This window comes from Episyrphus balteatus, chromosome 1 (genome assembly GCF_945859705.1).
Source record: "Episyrphus balteatus chromosome 1, idEpiBalt1.1, whole genome shotgun sequence".
In the NCBI taxonomy this organism is placed as follows: domain Eukaryota; kingdom Metazoa; phylum Arthropoda; class Insecta; order Diptera; family Syrphidae; genus Episyrphus; species Episyrphus balteatus.
The window spans coordinates 160,636,658-160,663,224 of NC_079134.1; the positions used below are offsets into that span (position 1 = coordinate 160,636,658).

Genomic DNA, 26,567 nt, shown 5'->3' on the forward strand with positions numbered 1-26,567 from the left:
TTTAAAAAAAAGTACACTTTATGTACATTTATTAGTGTTTTTTCTTGTTTGTTTCTTTCTTAAATCTATAAACGAGTTATATTTAATATAACCTTCTAAAATGCAACTGTTGCCCTCTTTGTTGTTGTCCGGGCATTTGTTGTTGCTGCTGTTGTTGTTGTTGTGGATGCCCCGGATTACCTCCACTCTGCGAATATCCTTGTGTGATGCTTCCTCCCGGTTTATTGTTCTAAGAAAACAAAAAGTTTAAACAATAACCTAAACAAATTAATAGCATGAAATACCTGTTGAGGATTTCCAGTCATTTGCATCACACCCGGATGCATTGGCATGCCAGAAATCAATGAAGTGTATACAACACCTTCAGGCAAATGTGTTGGCTGCGGAGGTCCATGCCCCGATTGATCGACCTTCAATTCAACATGATAACGATCTGAGATCTTTTCCATTGTAACTTGTGGTTTGTGCTGCGATCCAACAGACACTGACCCAGAAGCCTGTGATATTGGTGGCTGATCCAAATTGATGTGGTAAACTTGGGCGGGTGGTTTTTGAGATTGTTGGTCATTTTTCGACGAATGACCTTGTGCAGATTGCTGCTGTGGTTGCATTTCCATGTGATAACTCTGCCTCAGAGGCAAATTAAGATTGGGATTGTACGATGGGTAGATTATAGCAGGTCCCCGATTATCCTGCTGGCCATGGCTGGGTGCATTGCTGGCTGTTTGGTAGAACAATGTGCCAGGTGGATTTTGATACTGTGTTGGGGGTTCTAAAGGAAAGACAAAACAAGTGTTTTTGGAATGATGCTTTGAGGGAGAAGAAGAACAACTTACTATTCCATAAAACACGAGCTATATCTGCCCCACGACGCCCATCATCGTGCTCTGGAAAAGAAGAATTGAAAGAGAAAGCATAGCTTGATTGGTAATTCTTTGAGGTAGGCTCACTTGGCTGCGGATAAGCGGCGCTCTTGTAATAGGCCTGATGCTGTGGCGGTGATGGACTGCGATTTCGTTTGATTCCTTGATTACTTACACCCACAGGCTAAATGGAAGAATTAATTAGGTTTCTAATGATCCTGAATTTTGCAGACAATTGGCCACCAAAGTCGCAAAACTCTCCCAAATTAAATGGCAATCGCTTCGTATTATCAAAATCGGACGAGTTTGCAACTTTGGTGGTTGTCCGTCCAATAGGGTGTGTCAAAGTACTCAACTATGGAATTTTCAAATGTAATAGCTTTGAAAAGTTGCATTGCTTATCAAAATTAAATCCTGCGGTTACAATTTCATTTTATAAATATCTTTGGCTCGCTCAAAATATAGAAAGAAATCCAAGAAATTTGGAGTTTAAGAGATTTTTGAAATACATATTATGTTTTTAATTGCGCCGTTTGGATAGAAAACAAAATATATTAACTATTTTTTTCATGTGCAATATAATTCCAAGAAAAAACTTTTAAGCTTATTTTTGTTTAAATTGAACACTAAATAAAGGAGCTATGAAATAATAAATGAAGGAAAAAAATAACGTTTTTTTTAAATAAAATCTTTTTTTTTAAGCCTAGTATACAGTTCTTTTTGATAAAAAAAATGAGTGATGAAGAAAAAAAAATTATCTGTGGTAAACGCAAAAACAATGGGCTGCACTCTGCACATTGTTTTGCGAGAAAAAAAATCGTGGTGAGCATAATTTTTGTTTTCGATTTTGGTTTACAGCTCTGGTGAGTTAAGAAATATTTTTGTTCGGAAAAAATCTAAAAAAATTTCTCCCATAAGAAATGTATTGGTTTTTTTTTTTGCTGGAAGAACTGTATACTTAGCTTTAACAAACAGAATTCAAAAAAACTAACGGAGAGACCTACAATATCATGATATATTTTTGTAAAGCCAAAAACTCCTGTATTTAGAGCGGAATTCAGATTCGTCACCCAAGTAAAAATTTTACTTAAGTGAACATTTGCTCTTGCGTTTGGCTAAGTAAGTCACTCGTTACGTTAAGAAAACCTAAGGACTTCTTTGATTTTAGCTTATGAATACAAACTGAGGAAATTTTGAGCAAACACTCAAAAAACTCATCTCAGACTTGTGCTTGAGAAAAACTTTTACTTCAGTGACGACTCTGAATTTCGCCCTTAATGTTCTAAATCAAGTTATTTCACGCACTAGTTTTGAAAATTAATTTTCAAACTCAAAATTAAAAAAAAAAAAATTCAAACCAATTTTTTTTTCGAAATTTAACGTTCTTTAGTACTTTTTTTTAATTTACTGTAATATTATTAATTTAAAGAACTGAAAACCAGATGATTTTAGAACAAATACTTTTGAAGAGATAAACAAATATCTAAAAAAAAACTTCATTTTAAAGGAAAAAAAACTAACTTATTATTTAATAGCGTCTATATTTATTGTTCGATTTTAAGAACTTAATGGCTATTATTTATAAACATTGTTTAACTTGAAACAACTGCTTAAATTTAGAAAATGTGTTAAAAAACCATGTTTGTAGTTTTCTTATAGCTGTCAAATTTGTGTCTAAATATAGATTCTCTTAACTTTAAATAGTGTGATATTTATTTTTTTTTAAATAAAGAATATTTCCCACAATTTGAAAAAAGTTAAGCGGTGTTTAAGTAGACAAAAATCTAAGAAATATGCCTGAATATTTTTAGGTTTTGTTATAAAATTATCTTTGACCTGAGACCTTAGCAATTAAAAAAAGGAAACACTTTTTGAAAAGCATTTTTTAATCGACTCTTTTAAATTCAGTCGTCTGTAACTCAATTAAATTTAGCTAATCACATTAAAAAAATCAGTAGGCACATGGTGGAAAATAGAAAGTTAAAAAAATACCCTTTCTGTAGCTGAAAATAAATCACGGGAAAAACTTGTTGCCGCAAAATTAAAATCTAGGCAAATCATGCCAAAATTTAGTTCGAAAAAGGATTTAAAATAAATCCACATAAAATATTTGAAAAATAAAAAAATATATTTTTTTTTTTATTAACTTTTTTTGATTTAATAAGGTAAATAGGGATAAGGCGAAAATGAGAAAAGCTATTTTCTAAATTGTAAATCGTAGATTTGATTATTTTTAATCGATTAACAAATTTAATACAAGAATGGAATATGTTCAAGTACATAGTGAAAAAAACAAGTTAGAAAAGATAAGTACAGGTTTGTGTGCTCCATGAAGGAAAACCTTCCCCTAAACTGTTCTACAAATTGTCATTTTGTGTTCCATGAAGTTTTCCAGCTTTTCTGCTCAGAGCAAATAAGTGAAAAGTGTCAAGCAAGAACTAATTTGTTTTTTTTTTTTTGTCAAAAATATGATAAAATTAATTACAAAAAATGGGAATTTCTGTAGAATATTCCAAATATGAAGAAATATTCAAAATGTGAATTAATTTGCTAATTATTTATAATTGATTTTACGAAAAGTCATAACAATCAAACTAATTTAAATTTTCAGTTTTAAAACTTAAAGGCAACAGTCAACTTTATAAAACATGGAGCTGTAATTTCCTGATCTTTTTTGTTCCGTTATTTTTCACGTATTTGTGCTGTTCTGATCCAGATTTTACAAAAATTCGCATTCAGAATTTGGAGATATCGGAAAAATGGCATTTTTTCAAAATGTTAAGTTTATTTTTCAACTTCAATCGATTTGAGTGAGCCAAAGACGAAAGATAATATAATTTTTGTACATGTTCTTAAACCTCAGATCGTAAAAAAACTGTTGACCACTATTGCATTTGAAATTAGAGTACTTTTTTTCGGCCATACAAGAGTGACACACCATATTGCAAACCTCAGCAGACAAATAATTGTCTGCAAAGTTCAAGATCATGGTTTCTAAGAGGAAATTGTAATTGGAACTTACAACTTTTTGAAGAATCTGTTGATGCTGGTGTTGAAGTCTTTGTGGGAGGAATACTTGAGGTTGGGGCACATTTTGGGCTTGCATTGCTTGCATAGCAAACAGTTCACTATCAAGAAGAAGATTCTCATCAATCAGAAAGGACACTATAAATTAAAACAATCAACTTTTTTACTTACCTATCTTTTTGTTGTTGTTGTTTTTTGCGATTCTCATCTTCGTTGAGAACTTTTTTCAATTGCAAAAACAATTGCTGCTTTTGATTTCTTAATTCAGTCAATTTTTGATCCAATTTTGTGATTTGTTCTCGTGTTTCACCCAAAGTCATCACATCTTGACGTTCTCGTGCTTCGCGCTCTTTTCGAAGGCGTTCTTCTTCAACTTCAGCTTCATATTCTACAGGGAGGGAGGATTATATTAAGAATTTGACTTTATATTTTCATAAGATAGAGACCTTCTTTTTTTCGTTGGCGTTCTTTGAGTATAAATGATTTGAGGGCTTCTCGTAAACGTTCGTCACGTTCAGCCTTGCCAGCCTGGGTAACTGCCGAAGCTGGTGGCATTTTGGATGAATTTTTGTCCGAAATTTTGGCAATTTTTTCAAAGATTAAATTACTTTCGAAGGAAAATAAGATATTTGAAGAATTTTAATAAGAAATTGGATGAAAATTTATAAAATAAAATAAATTAAAATCAAGATTTTAGTTTTTGTAGCAGCAGCAAAGTTGTAGCTTTCAGTTTTTTGATAGCTGATGACAGTTGAAAATTGACCGTTGGTAAAATGTCATTTTGTTTTCTCCTTTGGTTTTAATGGAAGCATTCAGTGGTAGTTTGTTTTTCTGAATTTGTTTTTTAAGTGGAGAGCACATTTTGTAGGAAAATAAAATGCTATGATACGTCCGTTTGGCACGAACCAAAACATACAAATAATGTTCAAATTTTAAACCCAAATTAAGTCAAAAAACCTCTCATGAGAAAAATTTTATTTTCTCCTAAATAATTAAAAGTCGGTGTGTTTTTTCCGGGTTATAAGTGAATAATTTAAGTTCTGACCACACTGAAGGCTTGGCCACACCGGAGGGTATGCGGTATAGCGGTAACGATATTTGTACTAAAAAAATTCCACACCTGAACGTTGATGTGTCAGTTTGGAATTTTTTTCATACAAGTACCCTCACCGCTACCCGTACCGCTACCGCATACCCTCCAGTGTGGCCAAGCCTTGAAGGGTATATTTGGTAACGGTACAGGTAATTGTATGAATGATATTCCACACCTAAACGTTGTTGTTCCAGTTTGGAATAATTTTTTTTTCAAGGCTTGGCCACACTGGAGGGTATGCGACACCGTTTTGTATGAAATAACTTTGACACGTGAAGGTGAATGATCCGGTGTAAAAAAAAAACACACCATCAACGTCCCGGTGTGGAATATTTAAGGCTTGGCCACACCGGAGGGTACGCGGTAGAGGTACAGGTAACGGTACGGGTATTTGTATGGAAAAAATTCCAAGCTGACACATCAACGTTCGGGTGTGGAATTTTTTTAATACAAATATCGTTGCCGCTACCCGTACTGCTACCGCGTACCCTCCGGTGTGGCCAAGCCTTTATGGACGAAGCTTGAAGGCTATCCAACACTAACGCTCTGACAGACGACAAAACGACAGCATTTTCGTAAACAAAAAATATTCACCTGAACGTGAACATTTCAGTGTTAAATGTTTTTTGAAAGGTCGGAAAAACATTTTACTTTTACACTGACGACTGCAAATTTATCACTAGCATTTTCGTGAAAATATTTGAGAGTTTTCCATAGTAAACCCTGTTCCTTTGGGAGGTGGCAAAGTACTACTAGTAGTTTACTAGAGATTTTCAATGGAACGCACTTTCAACGAATTCAATACAAATCTTATATCGACTCGGGAAGAAGAGCATGAGTAGATAATAGTACTCGATTAACCAAAACATCTACTATTAGTAGACTACCACCTCCAATGGAACAGGGCTGTAGTTACATTTTTACCGCTGAAAGATTTTTGCCGAAGATAGAATTTGGTTCATGTGAAACTTTACACTACCCAAATTTTTGACACATGCAACTGCTGATTCAAAAAAAAAACGCAACTCCATCTACATTTCAAATATAACAACATCTCTACCCAATTTACCATCCACAATCCACACAAATCCAATTTCACCATTCCTTCATTCTCATCAAATTCGTTCCAGAAATCCTCCTGTGTACTCGCTCTTTATTTTGTTGTTTGACTTTTCTGCATCATATTCGCCGCGGTCGCCGACGAGACGAGTTATGTTTTAAAATAAAAATATATATTTTTCCCAGTCTCATCTCAGAAAAAAATCAAAAGCAATAAAAATTTTCTTCTTCAAACTCAAATGTAGCATTCAAAAAAACTACTTTGTTCAAAACTTCTTGTTAAAAGTCTCTCGATAATTTAATATAAATTTCAATTGAATAAAATATATATATTTTTTGTGTTTTCTTGGTGTCGTGTTTTTTTATTTTTCCTTAATTTATATCAGGTCGTGTGTCTCAAGTGTGTTCCACCGACAACGACGAAGAACATTCATTTTTCACCCTGCTCAAGAGAGAAAATTCAATAAAAAAAAGAAGATACTTTTTTTTCTCTCCAAAGTGCCCCTTCAGTCCTCTTTCATTACGAAATAATAAACAAAAAAAAAGTTTAAAATAAACATCAAATCATGGCGAGTAAGTAAAAAAAACATAATTAAGTTTCTTGTCTCTTGTAAATTAAAACCTAAAAAAAGAAACAAATAAAAAACTCCAATTTAACCAAACAAAAAAAAAAGGAAAAAAAATGGGGGACAACGAAGTCATCCGTGAAATTCCAATGATCATTCATCATAAGGATTTTTTTTTTTTGTTTTTCACAAATTTATAGTTGGGATGTTTGTTAGTTTAGAGAAATGATCAATGGGAAGCGATTGTTGTTCATTCATCTCTTATCAAAAACCAATTGGTATGGAAAATTGTGAGGAAAATCCAACAGAAAATAGAATTTGTTTGAAAAATCAATATTAACGACCTTTGTTGGGGCCCATAAAAAATAACATTGTACCCTAACCTCACTTTGAAGAGGACAGAAATCGGCAGCAGCATGGACAGTGTTCGCAGGCCGTGGGGATTTTTATTTATTTTTTTAAGGGACTTTTTTTTACTTCAAAACAACTGAATGTATTAAATACAGTGTTATTTTTAAAGTGAGGAAGTACTATTTGTTATTTATTGGTAATAAATTAATTAATTATTGAATATTTTTGAACGGTTTTGAGAAAAAAAAAACAGTTTTAATTTTGACATTTCTCTTGGTATAAGTGATGCCAAATGAATTTTTGGACATGTCGTTTTCTATTTGCGAGATTTAGTCAGATTTGTGAATCTGACAGCTAAAGAATTGAGTTAAGAGAGGAAAAATCTAAGATTTCATGATCTATTTCCGACTTGAGATTCAAAAAAATGTATTCGAGATTTTTTAATCTGAATCTCGATTTTTATCAAGATTCAAACGAAGCCTCAAGAGGCGCGACTTTGTTCAAAACTAATGAGTGCAAAAGAGAAAGAAGATAAAACAAAAAGTTATCCGACCGGAGAGTCGTGGGTCGAAATTCTGATACTCTTTTTTGACGTTTCTTTTTTCAACATTCCCTTCCATTTCATTTTGCTTCTTCGTGCAATACAATAACAAAAAATTTTAAATCAAAAGAGAAATGTCAAATTTGAGTCTTTGACTCAAGAGGCATCGTGTAATAGTATGAGCCTCACAGAATGATTGTCAAAAGAAAATTCGGAAAAAGAGTCAAGCCTCTTGAGGCTTCATGTAATAGCTGACATACACTCTGTTTGACGTTTGTTGTTGTTTTATTTTAAAAAAGTTTTTTTATGTGAACAGATTTCGTACACAATTACAAAACTAGACTTCATCTTCTATTTGCAGGAAAAAAAACTGAGATTTTTACACAAAAATCTCAAAAGCAAATAGAAAATGGCTAAATTAACCACTTTTTGTTTTGACATTTCGTCCCGTACATTTTTTTTTTAAGATTTAATTTTCTGTTAAACATTGCTCTAAAACTTACAGAAAGAATAGATACAAAGGTTTAAGTGTAGAAACAACTTAATCAATACGTCATAAACATAACTTGATTTCCCTTTGTTTAATTCATATTTTTAACTTTGAGAAAAATGTATATTTATTTTAAGAACTGAACAAAATTTACTATGTAGATACGTGGTTCAGGCAGAAACGGGACGATTTGTCTTGGTTCAAGTGATGCCAAAGTGAATTGTTTTAAGACTTAGGTCTGTTCCATACTTTTTGTGCATTTACGAAGTCTGTCAACTTTCTGAGAGTTGCGATAACAATCTGGAACAAGTTGAGCACCATTTAAAATCAAAATTTCAGATTTTTACATTTTTATTGTTAAATAAAAAAACACTTTTGTAATGCAAAACTTGATTCTGATTTTAATGCTGGCATTATTATTGCGAACATTTAATGGTCAGAACAGAAATTTCTTATTTACATGACTACCATAAACGAACCATGTTGACGGGATTTTTTGAATTGGGCGGAGTTGTTATTAGGAGCGGCCTTGGTTCAGGAAGAAGGAAAGTGGGCGCCAGCTAGGTGATGCCAACCAAGAACCCATTGTGTTCGACCACTTTTTTTTCGGATTTATGGTTTTGATCCGATGACTTTTACTCTTGGGATTCTTGCATGCTTCCTAAAAATATGTACTTACAATATACGATACTTAACTTAAATTTGACGTTTTAAGAAATGGCCAAACATTATGAGCAAGTTCATTTTTTTCCTAGAATGACACCCGAAGCGTAAAGGTGTGGATAAAAGATTACCATTTTTCGATTTTTTCCATACAAATTTTGATAGCTCATTTACCAAATTCTCCATTTTACCTTGTTTACCGCATTTACGTGGTTTAATCCCCCAAGAACGCAAATTTCGTATTTTTGTTTTCAATAAAAATTTAATCAGAGGACATAACTTTTAAGTAGAACTGACTTTGGAGAAAAATCCAATCAGAAAATAATTTTTGTTGGTAATTTCCTGGATACGAATTTTGCATAAAAATCTCAAAACAAATGAAAATCGACATAAAACTTTGTGTTCCAAATACAATCGTGAAACCCAATTCGTAATAGAATCTTATCAAAAGAACTCTTTTTATTCACGTAAAATTGAGTTCAATTTTGAAAAGTTTATTATTTTTTTTTAAAAGTGCAATTTTTTTAAAATAATAAACCAAATTTTTTCAAGGTGCTGTTCTAAAAGAAAAGTTGGATGATGTTTTTTTTTTAACTTCGAACTGTTAATTAATTTGTAGCAAAATGGCGTACTAAATACAATTTTTTCTTAAGTTGGTCTTTCAGCTTATTTCATTTCGACAATTTCTTTTGGGACACCCTGTATGTATAACCTTAAAGTTTCATTCATTGTACATACATATAAAAGAGGTTCATACAAAATAGAAAATTATTTTCGAATTTATGAGTGTTTTTCGAATAATATGTTTTTTTGCGGATGAAACGAAAGTAAACAGAATTTAATTTTTTAAATACATTAGGTATTTTCGTGGTCCAAGATCACAGGAATTCAATCCAAGTTACACTCGTCCTTCGCGGGTTGGTCCAATTAAAAAAATTGATGGTCAGACGGAAAAATTTCAAAATATAGCATTTGAACTGATATGTCAATTAAAGTCAATTTGCCTTGATATGACACAAACACGCTTGTCATTCATATCTATTAACAAACATGATATAAAATGAGAAAATGACACATAAAACAATGCACGAAATTTTCGTAAGTTGGTAGGGATGATCTATGCCCCGCATTATATTTAACCGTTCCTGGGCCCTCTATATAAATTTGATGGTAATTGAAAATGATTTACAAAGAATGTTCTTAGTTTAAATATGAACAAAAAATTCCTTGATTTTGTAGTATTATTATTTGCTGTTGCTGTATGTAAATTTGAAAAGGGTTTGTGTGGGTGTTTGATCTTTTGAATGGAACATGAATTTTTAAATGATATCTCGGTTTTCCTATGAACTATTCACTGTTATTTAATTTGCATATTTATTTAAGTTAAGTGCGTAAACCAGGAAGAATTTGAATTTTTGGTAAATTAATTAAGTTCGTAAAAGAGTTTTTAAAAAAATGCTGACATTTATAAAACTTTATAGGAAGTTAATTGTGGCAAATTGGCTTGGTAAACGTAAAATGGCCTTCAGTATTAATATTGGTTCAAAGAATTGCTATAAAAACTTTAAATTTGATCACATTCTGTAGACTTTTTCAATTCCTCGCAAGAGGTTGAGGCTGGGATACGAACCCAGACGTTATAGTCCATTGCACTAACCATTGCGCACACATACGCAAACCAAAGATTTTGACCTATTAGAAATTCTTTTATAAAATGAATCACTAAGTTATTTGATTGCTTTCTTAATATTTTAATACCTACTTAAAAAAATTAAATAAATTGACTGACAAAAAGTTGTTCGTAATTTTAATTCGTATATAACGCGTAACAGAGAGTACACGTTCGAAAGTAAGACTCTAGCTTATCCATGTTTTGCCACAGAAAATCTTTTTACTCATCACAAAAAAAAAAGACACATTTCCCATAGAGAGAATGGTAATTTTTTTTTTTAGAGTAAAAATTGCAAGCAATGTGGGATTTTTTATAACAAACTAAGGGGTGTTTTCTTTTGAACATTCTCATTACACTGTTTTATTTTTTCTTTTATCAGTAGAGCACCACCAGCTACCAGAGAACTAGCGCAATTGCTGATGGCTGAGGGAATTGCTGATGCTTCTCCGTTCGTTTGTTGGTTGGTTGGTTGGCTTGTTCGTCATGGTGCGGGCGGAGGATAGATTGTGTGCTGTATATTATTTGCTTCTTTTCTTCGGGTCGAGTTTTAACTTGGAGTTTAGTTTGATGATGATGATGATTGCTGTTTCTGTTTCTAATGCCTCTGTTCTTGCTGCTAGTCTGGGATGAATGATGCACCCGTGAATCAGGGGGAAGAAAGTGCTTTTGCTTTTTTTGTTTTGGTTGATATATGTTTTCGTTTTTGTGGTAAAGAAATATATATGTTCAAAAGTTGAGAGAGGAGTACAGAGAACCGGAGCAGAAGAAAACGAAGCAGAAAAATAATTCAGAGTGGCATTCACCTGTGCAGATGTTTTTTGTTTGCCCTTTTTTTTTTTGTTGTTGTTACTATTCTATTGGGTTGTTTGGAAGAGAAGTTGATTTGATTTGTTAATTTAATTAAATATACAGTTGCAACTAAATAGATTAAATAAAAAATATAATAAAAGACATGTGAAAAGGGTGGTTTAACATTTCAATAACTTGTTTTTTATTTTATTTTTGAAAATCTATGTGTGCAAGTTGTTGGAGGGTTGTTTTGTGGTTGATATGTAGGTAGACACTTACTTAAGCAATGTGTATCCACAACAGACAGAAATGTATGATACGGATGATAGAAAGCATAGTTTTTTTTTTCAAAACTATGTATATTACGCAATCATAACATAGAGAATGAGTGTATTCTTTGTTTCAAAGAAAATGAAATGACACCATAATATCACATAACGTATAATGAAGTGTTTTTTTTTTTTCTTACGAAGTTTCTAATTACTTCCGTCCTATGTTAAGTTAACTTTTTAATGAAAAATTTTCCATGCTTAGAATGTAAAATGTTTTATTTTTCAAAACGAATGATTAGAAAAGAATAAAAAGTGAAAGTAAACTCACCGAGGGATTAATATAGATCAAAATTAAGCATGATTGAAGTATCACGGATAGTGTGTTCAATATCCTCTCCAGTATTTACGTGAAATTACATGAATTGTTTTAACTGGTTTGGAATCGGTAAAAGTGATAGTTGGTTGTTAAAATTCAAAATTTATGCTTTTCGTTTCATGTAAGATGATTATCAAATTAACAATCGCTTGTTACTTATTTCATGTGTTTTATAAATATTTCGTGTCGTGTTCATGAGGGATGAGGGATTATGTTAAGTTCATCAATTTACACATAACAAGTAATAGTTAAAATCAAAAAACGAAAATCGGTACAGTTTTAACTCCTTCTAAATCGAATATCTCTCTGACTTGGATTTATTTAATTCTTAATTTTTTTTTTTTTAATCTTCTTTAATTAGGTATTCATTTTACAATTTTGTATTAACGAAGATAAAATCTGAAAAACTTAACTAATACAACAGGGAAGTCCGAGAAATATGTGTTTTTCTCGTCAAAAAAGTCTTGAAGTTTCAAAATCCTAAGTGGGCCATTACTAAAGTTTAAGTGTGAAAATTTTTTTTACATTTAAACATTAGTTCTGAAGAAGCCTGTAACAGCCGAAACGTCGAAGGAAACTTAAGAAAACAAAACTGACCTCAAGCCTACTTAGGAGTTAATTTTTTATAACAAAAAAGGTCACAAAGATAGAAATCGTCATTAAGTTTCTTTTTATTTTATAAAAACAGTAGATTTTGTTTGAGGGATGAGCTGTTTTTATTCCAATTGTGGTATTATCACAAACATAAAACCAAAGAACATTATGGAACTACAACCCTAAATGTTGCCCCAATTGAGAACTGCATCAGCAAAGAAAAATATATAGGAATATTAAAGATGTTTTCAAACTTTGAGAAGGGTTTACATGTTGTGGAAAGCTAATTTGATAAATGAAATCAAACATAGCTCACATAAATCATCCCCGATAGTTCTTGAAGTACTAGATTTTGAGAATCTTTCGATTTTGATATTTGATTATTTAAAGCAATCGCAATAAAACTTTTTAGTTTTTTCCAAAAAAGTCATTTATCAAAATTGGGCCTTAACACCAACATCAATAAAATTTCTTTAACATTTATATAGAAGGAGCTCTTAAAATCTACAAGCAAACTAACATAATATAATAGTGTTTTGAACTGCAAGAACATTTACATACATACATATGTACGTGCGACCCAGTCGTGCATTTTATTTTATTAACGAAGTCTAAAAAATTGAAGAACTTAACAAGAAAAAGATCTTTTTTAAAAAGTAAAAAAGAGCCTTATAACTTTTAAACTTTTATTTAAAAAGAGATTTTGTTTAAGACTTCAATTGAAGCATCATCGCGAAAATAAAACCAAGGAACACTATGGAAGTACAACCTGAAACTTTGCCTCAATTGTTTGTTAAATGTATCAGCAAGCCGGTTTGACAAAATTTTCCAAGGAATATTTTAGATGATTTCAAACTTTGATCAGGGTTAATTTTTTGTGTTTCGGAAAGTCAATTATTATTCAAATAACCTACACGGTATTTCTTGGAGCACAACATTCTGAAAATTAATTTTCTCATTTTTGAAATAAGAAAAAATAAATAAGGTTCTGTTAAAAGCGCAAGCTACTAAGTCCATATGTATTAGTTAGATCATTATTTTCAGACATACAAGTGCACTTCTGCTCAAAATAAACGCACACTCTTTATCTTTTTTTTAAATTACTTTAAATTTCTATTGCATATTTTTGTGTATGGTGAAACAGTAACAAAATTCTTTTTGAAAAATAAAAAATAAATAAGAAACACACGACAATATTTGGCATTGCCTCCTCTAGCACACTATGACAACTTGGGGTCGGGTTGGGGTCAAAATTCTGCTTTTTTAACGAAAATTCTGCTTTTCAAAATTCTGTTTTTCACAATTCTGTTTTTCAAAATTCTGCTTTTCATAATTCTGTTTTTCAAAATTCTGCAAAAAATTAAAAAAGGGTTTGGAAAATGTTAAAAAGCGCGCGCTTTTTAACATTTTCCAAACCCTTTTTTAATTTTTTTCAAAATTCTGTAAAATCATCTTCTTGAAAAATTATCTACTTATTTGATTACTTACCTAAATAATTTGTCATTCTTTGAATGCATATTAATTTTTGTTTTATAAATGAATAAATTTGAAAATATTAAGAAAATAATTTAAAATTTTTTTAATTTGTCAAATAATGATGAATATTCAAAAATTTGAATAAGAAAAGGAATATTTTGTATCAAACAACATCGGTTCCAATAAGCTATAGATTTTATTTGAAAGAAAGTCAGTCTAAAAATTTAGGAAAGTACCAATGTTGAATTACATTGATGAGGTGTATTTTTCCTTAGGCAGCGCATATGCTATAAAAAAAAACAGAATTGGCAGAATTTTTTTGTTTAAGTATAATGCTGGCAGAATTTTGAAAAGCAGAATAGAAAAAAAGCAGAATTTTGAAAAACAGAATTTTCGTTAAAAAAGCAGAATTTTGAAAAGCAGAATTTTGACCCGATCCACTTGGGGTCGTCTGTTCATTTCGCGAATTAAATTTTTAAAAATCTTTATGTAAATTATTCTTCGACTCTTCTCTGCAGATTTCAACTGATCGAGATTGCGGATTTCGGAAGCGCACGGGTGTTTTCAGCACATATTTGTACATCTCACGGAATTTGCTATTGTATCTTTATTTTTCATAAAAAAGAAAATTCGTCAATTCTCGAAAAAATTTAGTAATAACTTAAATTTCTTCTTATTGCCTAGTATTCGTCGTCGAAAATGTAAAATAACCAATTCCACAATTTATTTGCAAACACCGTTAATTTCCTTAATACGAATTTTTCGAAGAGATCTAAAAATTTCTTTTAGTTGTAAACGCTTTAAACTGTGCTCAAAAATTATACATAGTTAGGTAAGAGCCCTTTGCGAAATAACATTAACTCAAATATTCAGAATGAAGCATTAATAGAAAAAAAAAACGAAAGTCACCGGCTTATGTGACGGGGTGCGACATAATATTGGTTTAGACACGAAACCAATATTTATCCCATAGTTGCTCTTTAGCTTAGGGACTTGGTTTACTAAAAATAAGCTTTTATTTCAACTCATCAAATGTCATAATTGAACATCAAGTGAACATTTTTATTTTTCTTTTGTTCATAAGAATCTCACAACACAACTACTATAAAGCTAAATATATTAATGTAAATTAAAAACGCTAGACACAATTAAAGTTTCTAAAGTTTTCTTTTTTAAACTTATTCTTATAATTTTGCATGGCATTAAAATATAATATACAAAACTAACAACGTAAACTCTCAAAAATTTAAAAACCAAAGCTGACTGACTAAAACACAAATCACCACACAATTTCATTGAAATCTTCTTCTTCGTTACATTAACGTAGTTTTCGGAATCATTTTTTTTATCAAACCCCCTTCTCTTTGTTAATTGACTAACTTTTGTTTAAACTTACCCAAGCTGCTGGATTAGATGGAAATCGAGATGAATCCAATCGATGCATTGATATTGCCCTTAGAGAAATAAATAGTGGCAACTATGAGAAAGCACTCAAGTTCTTACGAAAAGCTCAAAATCTCTATCCATCCAAAGAGGCTGAAGACCTCATTAGCACCATCATATCAAGCTATCAGACTCCAGGTCAGAATGATGAACAACAAAAATCAGATCAAGAAAATACTACTCGACAAAGAAAACGCAGTGAGAACGAATTTCACAACGAAAATGATTATTCAGGCGAGCAGACAGAACTTGTTAAGAAAATCAAGAATTGTAAGAATTTCTATGAAGTTCTAGGCGTTACTAAAGATGCTACCGACTCCACTATCAAAAAAGCCTACAAACGTCTCGCCTTGCAATTGCACCCTGACAAAAATCGAGCCCCAGGAGCTGTTGAGGCTTTTAAGATTGTTGGCAATGCTGTGGCCACTCTTACAAATCCCCAAAAACGTAAAGAATACGATATGTTGGGTTCAAAGGCAACCATTAGTGGTTTGAATGGCCAGAGTAGTTTCCAACAGTATTATGCGCATCACAACCATCATCGAACATTCGAAAATGCATTTGAGCGTGACGGAGATATATCCGCCGAGGAGCTCTTCAACATGTTCTTTGGGAATTTTCCCGCAAATAGACGACGTGGTGGTGCTGGTGGTGCAGCTAATGGAGGCCATGCCCACCGAGAGACCAGTCCTCAACCAAGCTTGGCCTTTGGCCTCATCCTTATTCTTATTCTGATATCGATGTTATCATCCTTCTTCACCTCGGACCCGGTGTATAGCCTGTCTCAGTCCACGTAGGTTTCAAAAAATTATAAATACATAGCATTTATTTTCAAAAAAACCCATCCACATAAAATTTGTTGAACACACATTGACTGACTCTTGACTTCCGTTTCAAAATTTTACAGAAAATACCCAGAGAGACGGGAAACCCAGCACCTAAACGTTCCATATTACGTGCGAGAGAATTTCCAAAGTGATTACCAAGGCTCGCTGGGGCGCCTAGAGAATTCTGTGGAGGAAGATTTCATTTACACTATGAAACAGAACTGCTTTCGCGAGAGGAGCTACCGTAAGTGTTGTGTTATTGTGACTACGATAATTTCTAATTTGATTTTTATTGATGTTATCCAATGACACAAATAACTTACACACTCTCTCTCTTCTCTGTTCTTCTCTTTTCTCTCCCTTTTTTCTCGCTCTCAATCAACAAAATAAATGTGCCTCAAACCAGGCGAATCAATGATGGCTCGAGCTAGAAGTTTTGGCAGCCGTGCACAATTGGCACAGGCACAAGGCCTCAAGATGCCCTCATGTGATAATCTTTATAAAATTGGAATCACCCGTTACTCGCTTTATTAAAAAACAAGTTGTAGTTGTTAAAAAGTATTAATCTATACCGATTTCGGTGGAACATGGATGAAACCGATTTCAAAAAAATATGTGAAGAAAAAAGCAAAAAACTAGTAATTTCCTAATCTCAATTTCACCAAAATGTATGTCAAACCAAAAAAATTTACTGTCAAAATAATACCAAAGATAAATCGGAATGCAAAAACGAATTTAAATCATTAAATAAATAATCATTCGCCAAAAATGCGTTTTATGGTTTTTTGTTGTTGTATTTATTTTAGCAAATGGGTACCAGGCTCCAATGATCGGTGTCAAGAAGTCAAATTACATGCAAATTGAATTGCAAATTGTGTGTCAGTTGAATTAATGGGTGTTAGGAATCATATGTTTATGAATTTATTAACTCCTAAGAGAACACCTCCGATCGAAGAATACTAATTTGGATACAAGGACAGAGTGTCGTTTACACTGGAATGATCAATTTTAATAAATATTTTAAACAATTCTAATTTGAAAAGAAATAATTCTCAAGGGGGTTGGGGGGATCAAAAAGTTCGCGAAATGAAGCGGTTGGAGAAGCTATGAGGACAATTACAATGGTTAAAAATGGAACATTACTCTCATCGGAGAGACAATATTAATTTAGGGATAAAATTGATTTCCTTGCTTTGCAGGGATATCAGGGGACACTTGCATTGGAAAAACAATACACAATACACCATTGTTTTTCGAAGTCAAGAGTCCCCGTATGCAATTGACACCCCTACAAAATAATCTACAGTGTGTTGTATGTTTAAACATGGCAGAGGGCCAACTGAATATGATTCTCTCTGGAATAGGTATCTCTTCAATTTGTTGGGATTCGAAACGGTTTTTATCGATTATAAAGAATGGTGTCAATATTATCGTAGGATTTAATTCTGTTTAATTTTTAATTCTAATTAGTTTTTAATTTTAATATAATAAATACTTTTTAAGAAAAAAAAAAAAACTTACACAATTTACGTGTTTTAATTTAAAGATCTCATTAAGGGCCAATTTACTTAATCTCCATTACAATTAAAATCGCCATTAAAAATTGCAAATCTTTCAAATCGTAAACTAATTTTTAAATTTAACAAAAAATTCCAATTTCCACACTATGAAATTATCCAAAACTGTTAGCTATCAAGTTTGAAGAAAATGGCGTTAGGTCTTTTGCTTTTGCTTCATCTAACAACGATATCTCTTGAAAGCGTCTGTCCTAAACATGAGAGTTAAGAGCTTTATTTAATCTATAGAAGGCGAAATTTAATTTTTTAGTACCGAAACTAGCAGTACCTCTCTTATAACCGTAAATAAAAAAGCTCTAACGAGCACAGACAAAAAAATCTCTGTGACATCGCAGACGAGGGCTTACATTTTTAATTCTTGTTTTTTGAATTTCTTATAAACGACTTAGCTGATTTCAAATATTTTTGTACATAAAAGTTTAGTTACTTTGAGATTAAGCAAAACTTTGAAAATTAAAAAATTACAAACATTTTTGTACAGAAAAGTTTAGTAGTCTTGAGATTAAGCAAAACTTTGAAAAATATACATAATTTTTGGACCTTAAAAAAAATAAATACATTTTTTTTTTGAAAAATCAATTTTTAAAAGCTTTTTTTTTTAATAAGACTTGTTTTTTTTTTAAATGTTTAATATTTTGTTTTTAAAAAAGCAGCTCTAAAATTTTTTAGATTATTTTCTATTTTTTTTTTTTTGAGAAACTAAGCGGTTAAACAATTTCAATAATAATTTTGATTGTTTTTAAGTGCTTTGAATTTTTAAAATGATTTTTTTTTAATTTTCTTATAAAATTAAAACTCAATTAAAATAATTATTCTTTTGTAATTTTATATGGTAGATAGATGCAAGTATGTTTTACCATAAGAAATAGTGCGTATGACACGGTTATCCTATTTATTTATGTTGAAAGTGATTATATATCTCGTCGTCATACAATATGAAATATATTTGTGAATTTAAATCAAATGCTTTAGAAAGCAAAAAAAATGTCAGATTTTTTGCATTTCTTGCATGAAGTAAATCTTTAAAATAGACCCACATGCACTTATCACATGTTAAAAAATAAAATTAAATTTTCAAATAGAATTGTCTAACACTCAGCTGAAAGCACATAAAATCGTACCTTTTAAAAAGGGAGAATTTTTAGTTACTCGATCAATCACTGCAAATCTTCTAGGCGCTAAATGTATAATTTTTAATTATATTTTTTGGTTGTGTTTAGAGGTTTTTGCTCAATTAAATCAATATTATTTTGTATACCATTTGAAAATGTTAGGGTTTAAATCTCAAAAACTCTCAACACCACCTTCTTTATTGCTTTTTTAAGAAATCCAAATGACTTTAATGTGTTATATTTACTCAAATTTGCAAAACCAAAATCAGAGAAAAAAAATTCAACAAAGCAAAACCCAAGTATGGATTTTCATATTAACAAGAGAAGCCATGGATGGAACACCTTCGGCAATCGAGAATGTGAATCGTTAAAAAAAAAATTTAAAAAAAAAACAGAACGTGCTATATTTATGTATATACTACATTCATATCATGCACCAACGAACGATGCATCTAATAAAAAAAAGCACACCCCCGAACCCGACCATTCCATTTTGCCCCCAGCAGACTGTTGAACAAATAAACCGACAAGAACATAAAAAACACATTCTCTTGACTCTGAAACTCATTCAATGAAGGGTGCTTTGCTTACCCTTGGATTGGGCTTTTGGAGTGTACACTGTACGTACAGGCAGAGAGAGCGGAGGACGCGTTATGTGGATTCCATTGCAACGTGAATCCTAAAATAGGACATACTTAATGCGTCTGCAAGCGCGAATGAACATAAGGGCCGGACAGGTCTGGTGGTATGTTAGGAGAGTATGAGGTTTTGTATTTATTCAGCTTTTTTTTTCATTCATCGAGCGAACTGCTGTTTCGTATTGACTGAAAAGTCTTCTTTATGTATATTTATTTTTTTTTTCTGCCAACAACCAAGGGATGAAAAAACATTTGTATCCAACAGCCCTTGGGTATTGTTTCAGACACACTTTGGAATGTAATTTGTGGAACAATTGTCACGTTGTATTCAGTTGGTTCTTGTTGTTATTTTGTTTTTAAAGGCAGTTGAGCCTTTAAAAAAGATGTTGCAGAAAAAAATATATAAATATTTCTTGAATTTAATTTTTACATATATTTATGCGATGTAGTTTCAAAACTTGAGGAATACTTAACGGTTAAGAGCCTCATAAAAATGAAGAAATGAATTATTGAACCAGGAGTAACTCGTGCCATTAGATTACCTATTTATCAAAACAAATACAACCCTTGGGTAGTCAATAAACGGTTTAAGATAAACAAAGTTTCAAACCATTTACTTCTTTGCTCAAGAAAGATTTCCATAAAACCTGCATTCAAAATCTAAACCAATCTTGTCTTTTTTTTTCAATTTTACAGAAGAAATCGATGATCTCATAGAGAAACTTAAATCCACCTCAATCGACACCACAACCGATGTTGATAAAACTGCCTCGCTTCTTACTGAAATATCTGCCACAACCGACCCAAAAAGTTTTGATAAATTCGAACTGGCCGATTCGTTTCTAAATCTCATCAAGTCCGACAACCAAGTCATACAAAAAGAGGCTGCCAAATGCATAGCAGAAATCACCAAATCCGAAATACAACGAAAAAAATTCACAAACAAAAATGTCATCGATATGTTTGTGGATTGTTTGAAGAGTGTCAATAGCACCTCGAATCTAGAATTACCCATACAAATATGTCGTGCTTTGGGCAATATTTGTTTTCTCAATGACGAAGCACGTGATATAATATTGAATACACGAGGCGATGAGCATTTGATTAATCTCCTCGATGTTACCACCGAATCTGATAAGGTCAATGAATTGCTATTTATTAAAGTCCGTGGTGGACTTATATCGAATTATTTGCTTGGCGGGGAACGTGTGGCCAAACGTGCCATGGAACTGAAGATTATGGATAAAATTCAAAATATTATCGATACGAGTATTGAAAATGTTGATGGACATGAAGATCTCTTGATAAATACATTGCCAATATTGAGCATTTTGACGGAAAATGTGGCCGATTTAAATTTTAGTACACAATTGAATACGCAATTGGCGCGAATATTGGCTGCGTCAACAAATCCGGATCTAGCTGAAATGTGCCTTGAACTTTTGCATTATCAAGCGGAGAATGATGATGTGAAGGTGTTGCTGGCGAAAGATGGTCTATGTGAGACAATTTATAATCTTTTGGAGAAATATAAGAATTTGGCTAGTACTAGTGAGGCGCGAGCTTTGATGAAGCTGGCATGTGAACTCATTGTACTTATATTAACTGGAGGTTTGTATTTATATTGTATAAAAAGTTGTGAGGTATACTAATTTTTGCTTTTAATTTTGTTTAGATGAATCAATGCATTATCTTTATTCGACACCGTTGTTAAAAAATATGGAAGATTGGTTGGACTCAGTGGATATTGATTTATTGACCACAGGTGTATTAGCTTTGGGTAATTTTGCTCGCACGGATAGCCATTGCATTTATATGGTCGAGAACAAAATTATGAATAAATTGCTGGGTAAGTAGAATCAAAATGAAGATGATTTTCTATGAACAGAAAATTGTAGGTTTATAAAAAGAGTTCGAAGAAATAAGCGTTTGAACCGAATGGACAACTACAGAATTGTGTCGGTTAGTAAAAAAGCTAATCGGTTCAAGTTAAATAAATAAATTAGAAACTCTGTTCTGGGATAAAATGTGGCAAATGGCTGCGATACGTAGTGCGTCGTCCTCCCAATAGCTATGTTTCTTATTCAATCCCAACTCGGGTGTGGAAGTTTTTCATGTTAATTGAACATAAAGGCCCCTATGCATAAAAAATAATAAATACTAGCAATATGAAATTAATAAGTATAAACTAGGTTTGATATGCACAGAATGTGGATTACAAACGTTCATACTTTACAATTTTTCAAGTAAAAGCATTTACTATTTTTTAAGCATATGACCCAAAGTGACATAGCATAAATAAAAGGAATCTGATGATCCGGTTCTCTCCGTGAAATTTCTGTAACTCCAGCCTATAAAATTGGTCGTAACACACAAATTGCTGTTCATTAAAAAGCCTTCTTCAATATAAATTGATCACACAGACATACTAAAAGAAAACCATAAAATGATACAATCAAAAGTAGTTATCAAAACGATTATCGCCATTGCATTACAAAACATTCTGTAGTACCTCGTGGCGAGATGGTTAGAGAATTTTCACAAAATTGAGAAAAAGTGAACAAAGTGTAAATATCAACTGATCTTATTGAAATGAGCTACTTATATAATTTTTATATCGCTCAGACTCGGGGCGAAAGCAAAGTCCTATGAAGATCAAAACTTTGGTTAAATGTAAACATTCCCACATTAACGCTGGAAATGATCTCATCGAGGATGTTTATATCTCGTAATTAGCTGGATCTACGTTAGTTTAAATGACAAAATTTTGTGTAATTCCATACTTCATCTCAGCTTTGTATATGATTCACACGACCCAAAAAGTATTTCCGACTTCAGTAACAAATAGTAATAAAAAATATGAAATATAATCGTACTTGTTTGAGGTTGAGTACAATGATATGAACTTAACTATACTTATCGAGTTTGAATATAAATTATTTGTTACGTTAAAGCACAGGCCTTAACACAATTGAATAATTCTTATAGAACGAGAGCACACAGCAAATTTCTTCGGAAAAGTCTCGAAATGTTATATATATGCCTTTTAAATGCATACTGCACGGCACTAGTTAGTAGGAATAGAAAGATAGGAAAAAATTTTTTTGTTGGTACAGTGAATTGAGAATAATATAAGTTTTATCTCATATAATCCCACGGGTGACTTCCAAGCTGGGGGATAAAGAAAAGAATGCTGCCTGAGGTAACCTCCAGGTTAGCAGTCAAGTACTACATCCACCTTACCATTGCCACCCGCAACATTATTTTGTTTCGGGTACATTGAATTTCAAAATATACAAATTTCTCTGTACTGCATATTTCAAGTTCAGTTCTCCTTTTCTCCTTTTTTTCGGACTTGACTTTTAATGTCCAAAGACCTAGCGACTTACAACTCTCAACCATTTTTATGTACCAACGTGTAATTAATTTTCAAGAAGGGAAGGGATCTACAATTTACCGCCGAGTCCGAATGGCTAGCAGAGATGCTTTTTTGATGATAATGATATTCTTGAAGGCTTGTCAATTCCTCACAAGAGGTAGTACCCCGAAAAAAACCTTTGTTTTTTTTAATTTTAAATGGTGAAGGTTGGGAAACGAACCCAGACCTCTAGCGCCATAGTCCAACGTTCTAGCCATCGGGTACTACCGCGATTTTATTTAAGTTTTAAACCTTGTCGAAACCTTGGGAATTTTAATCAATTTTTTCGTTACAAAATTAAATGTCTGCTTTGGCTCTAATAGATCTTTTTAAATATTGATAAAAATCGGCTATCTCTCACGCGAAAAATCTACTGCCAATTCTCGGTCTGATAGTAAAAAGTGTTCGTTTCTTAATTCTTTTTGTTTTTTTTTTTCCTCTCCTTAGACGTTCTCTCAAAAAATAACGGTGTAAGTAATGATGTTCGATTACAACATGCCTTACTAAGTGCATTGAGAAACTTAGTCATACCAAAGCCAAATAAAGGTGCTGTTATACAAGCAGGTCTTGTAGAAACCATTCTACCGATGTTGGAAATACACCAGCCGCCAGTTGTCTTTAAATTATTAGGAACACTCCGTATGACAGTCGATGGACAAGGTATGATTTTAAAAAAAGTATATCATCTTACAAATTTTGAATGTTTGTTTTTTCTTTAAAGAGCCCTTAGCAATGGAACTACTCAAAAACAAAACACTCATCACACAATTAGTTGAATGGAGCAAGTCCTCAGATTATGCTGGAGTAACAGGAGAATCTCTACGTCTATTGGCATGGCTCGTCAAACATGCTTATCTATCAAAAATAGCCTATGTAATGAACAGAGATGGCGCCGAACCATCTGCCAGTGCAGCACCTCCAAAACCACCAAACATTGATGAGACCAGTTTAAAAGCTTTTATTGAAATCGATGGAACTGTTGAATCGATGGTTAATATGTTAACATCACAGCATTTGGTAATGCAAAATGAAGCCCTTATTGCCTTATGCATACTCTCCGTTGTGTACTTAAATAAAAAACCAGCTGACAGTGAAATTGAACTGCCTGAGATGCTTATTAAATATGAACTTGGCAAGAAGCTGGGCGAATTAATACGAAAGTCATCGGATACAATGACAAAGGAAATTGTCGAAAATCTACAGAATTTTACAACTCTGCTGAAGACATCAGATAAATTGGTTAGTCATTTAGATCAAAATAATATTAATGAATTGTTGAAATCAATTCCACGTTTAACAGAGTATTGTACGCTATAAGAACTAGGCTGGGTGTGGGATGGGGGCGAATTCGAGATTGTTATATAAGAAAATATATAAAAAGTATTGTAAGATGTTAGGTTTTATAAGAGAGTGAGGGATAACAAAAAGAGAAGGGTGCAATTTTGACGGGAATACGCGATCGATAAAATATAAGTATAAGCGGCAATGTGTGAAAACATTTTTGTTTTTTAAGTCTTTTCTTTGATTTAAAGAAACAACTGTATGAGATTATTTTTTAGTTTTTATTCTAAACAGATTGACTTCATTGGAAAAATATATTAATTGTATTGTGTAAGATAATTTCTTGTTTTCAAACATACATACAATTTTTTCAACATTAAATACACCGTTTGATATAGAATCATTAATTAAATAATTAAAACAAACTTCGATTAAAGTCGAATTGTCCCCAAATAGTGTACCGCCTTCATAAACTTTTTGAGATAGCCATGTCCAAAGTTTTTCAATTACATTAAAGTCCAGTGAACTAAGGTATCTCAAGGTAAAAGTTTAACGTCTTCTGAATATCCACTTTCTTTAATGCCTTATTTACGACTTTGATCTTTTCCCAAACAAGCTCTTCTTTTCTTATATCATGAAAAAGTTGTAACCATCGGAAAACAACTTTTTGGGATGTCGCTATTCTGGCTCTAAAATTTTTATTTTTTTTTATTGTAATATCTCTCGCCTTTCATCCTTTCAAATCCTTAAAATCCTTTTTTTTTTCTATCTATTCTATTTGGAACCCATTTATACTCTACCCATCGGGCTATCGCTATTGGGTGATATTCAGCTCTTAGACCTGATAATTGAGTGGAATGAGACAATTGAATTCCCTCATTATTGTGCTACTCACATTTAAACTGCCAGGGTATGTGTTTTCTAAGAACTTAGAAATAAACGACTTTTTTTACATCCCAAAACTCTGACGTAATGAAATTTTTGACCATTTAATTTTTGGCGTAATTTAAAGCAAAATCTAGTTAAAAACTCCTTAAACTCTAGACCAATAATTTCAATAAATTTTACGTATAGAGAATTTATTTGGATTAGATCAGATCATACTGAATTAATTAAGAATTTGAAGATGAGCCAATTGATATCATCACATATTAATATAACATTTTCCAATGAAGCATTCCTGTCCACTTTAAAATCAATACGCACAAAATAATCTTACTTAATTACCGGTAAGCCTTAGCATTTTATTTAACTGCAGAATCTACTTACAATTTCTGTAATATCTACAAAAATATATTTGTTTTGACTGCCCATTCATAAAAAGGAGACTGTATTATGTTGACTTTTTTTTTATTTAAAATAGTTCAACTTTTTTTCTTTTCAAAATTATATGCTTGTATATTTTTAATCTCTGACATTATTAAAACAAAAAAATGCATTTTGTATAAAGTTTGAAAAGTAAAAATATTTATTATTTAATCAAAACAATATATGCATGTTTCAAACATGTAAGCAATCTAAAAAAAAACGTGTTACTATTATTCTATTTTTTGTTTATTTTGTTTTTGTTTATGAAAAAAAGTGATTAAAAATATAAAAAAAAAAATAATAGAAGCAATCGAAAAGCAAATATTGATTTAGAGCTAGTCGAAGTTTCTAAATAAAATTAAAAAATAAATAAAACAAAAAAACGTCTGTGTTGTGAACATGATAACATCTTTAATTTTGTAAGTTTACGTTTTACCAAACATTGTAAGTCAAAGCACATTTTATAATAAAATGAAAGAGAAATAAAAAAAAACTTATGCATCGAGATATGTAATTTAGATTAAAAAGAAAAAAAAAAACGGAAATAAAAAATAAAAAAGAAATCACAAATCGATTGTGACTTGTGAGGAATTCATTTAAATTGTATGCATTTATTTACATTTATTTCTTAATTAAACATTCATTATTAAGTAGAATTTAAAGATATTTAAGTTAATTAAATAAAAATAAAAAAAAAAAACAATACACAAAAAGTATTTTATTATAAGAATTTATTTAAGCAAAGTAGTTGACATCCAACAATCATCATTACATAAAGAACCAGTTTCAACAAATAATTAACAAAATATTTTACTTAACGAACAAAGAAATATAAACGCAAACAATCAGTGTAACAACAACAAAGAAAAAAAACAAGTATATAACATTTTTAAATAGAAACAATTCCAATTTCAAATCAATTTGCAAAAGAAAAAAAAAGCAAAAAAAAATAAAATATAAAATACCAGAAAATAGAGATTTTTTGAGTAAATTTTTTCGTAAAAAAACAAAAAAAAAATAAATTTTTAAATATTTATAAAGTAGAAAAAAAGAAAAGAAATCAAATTCAATTTGAACAAAGAAATTAAAAAAAAAAAGAAACAAAAAAAAAATATAATAATTATTTTTAAA

The 26,567-nt window shown here is 31.4% G+C and overlaps 2 protein-coding genes across 3 annotated transcripts; one reads left to right on the forward strand and one right to left on the reverse strand.

Moving 5' to 3' along the window:
- Window positions 1-4,635, reverse strand: LOC129906196 (G protein pathway suppressor 2). Of its 2 annotated transcripts, XM_055981872.1 has the most exons (7): window positions 4,337-4,635; window positions 4,062-4,278; window positions 3,886-3,991; window positions 951-1,047; window positions 837-887; window positions 285-772; window positions 1-229 (listed from the first exon to the last, which is right to left on the reverse strand). In XM_055981872.1, exons 1-7 carry the CDS (start codon window positions 4,443-4,445, stop codon window positions 83-85), a joined length of 1,215 nt encoding a protein of 404 aa, XP_055837847.1. In that variant the 5' UTR covers window positions 4,446-4,635; the 3' UTR covers window positions 1-82. The 2 variants fall into 2 exon arrangements, with proteins under 2 accessions (XP_055837847.1, XP_055837846.1); XM_055981871.1 differs by having other exon boundaries at window positions 837-1,047.
- A 1,515-nt stretch (window positions 4,636-6,150) lies between these two features.
- LOC129919946 (GTPase-GDP dissociation stimulator vimar) lies at window positions 6,151-24,813 on the forward strand. Its single transcript, XM_056001071.1, has 5 exons — window positions 6,151-6,615; window positions 20,126-21,040; window positions 21,105-21,278; window positions 23,295-23,507; window positions 23,569-24,813. The coding sequence occupies exons 1-5, from the start codon at window positions 6,609-6,611 to the stop codon at window positions 24,162-24,164; spliced, it is 1,905 nt and encodes a 634-aa protein (XP_055857046.1). The 5' UTR covers window positions 6,151-6,608; the 3' UTR covers window positions 24,165-24,813.
- Window positions 24,814-26,567: the final 1,754 nt, after the last annotated feature.

What these genes read in the sequence shown, in the direction of transcription:
- LOC129906196 (XM_055981871.1), bottom strand. Translation starts at nt 4,445, where the DNA reads ATGCCACCAGCTTCGGCAGTTACCCAGGCTGGCAAGGCTGAACGTGAC. An exon ending in CAACAACAACAAAAAGATAG is followed by an intron (nt 3,992 to 4,061) that starts GTAAGTAAAAAA and finishes TCTTCTTGATAG; the next exon opens with TGAACTGTTTGCTATGCAAG. An exon ending in AGCTCGTGTTTTATGGAATA is followed by an intron (nt 773 to 836) that starts GTAAGTTGTTCT and finishes TCTTTCCTTTAG; the next exon opens with AACCCCCAACACAGTATCAA.
- LOC129919946 (XM_056001071.1), top strand. An exon ending in TGTACTTATATTAACTGGAG is followed by an intron (nt 21,041 to 21,104) that starts GTTTGTATTTAT and finishes AATTTTGTTTAG; the next exon opens with ATGAATCAATGCATTATCTT. An exon ending in TATGACAGTCGATGGACAAG is followed by an intron (nt 23,508 to 23,568) that starts GTATGATTTTAA and finishes TTTTCTTTAAAG; the next exon opens with AGCCCTTAGCAATGGAACTA.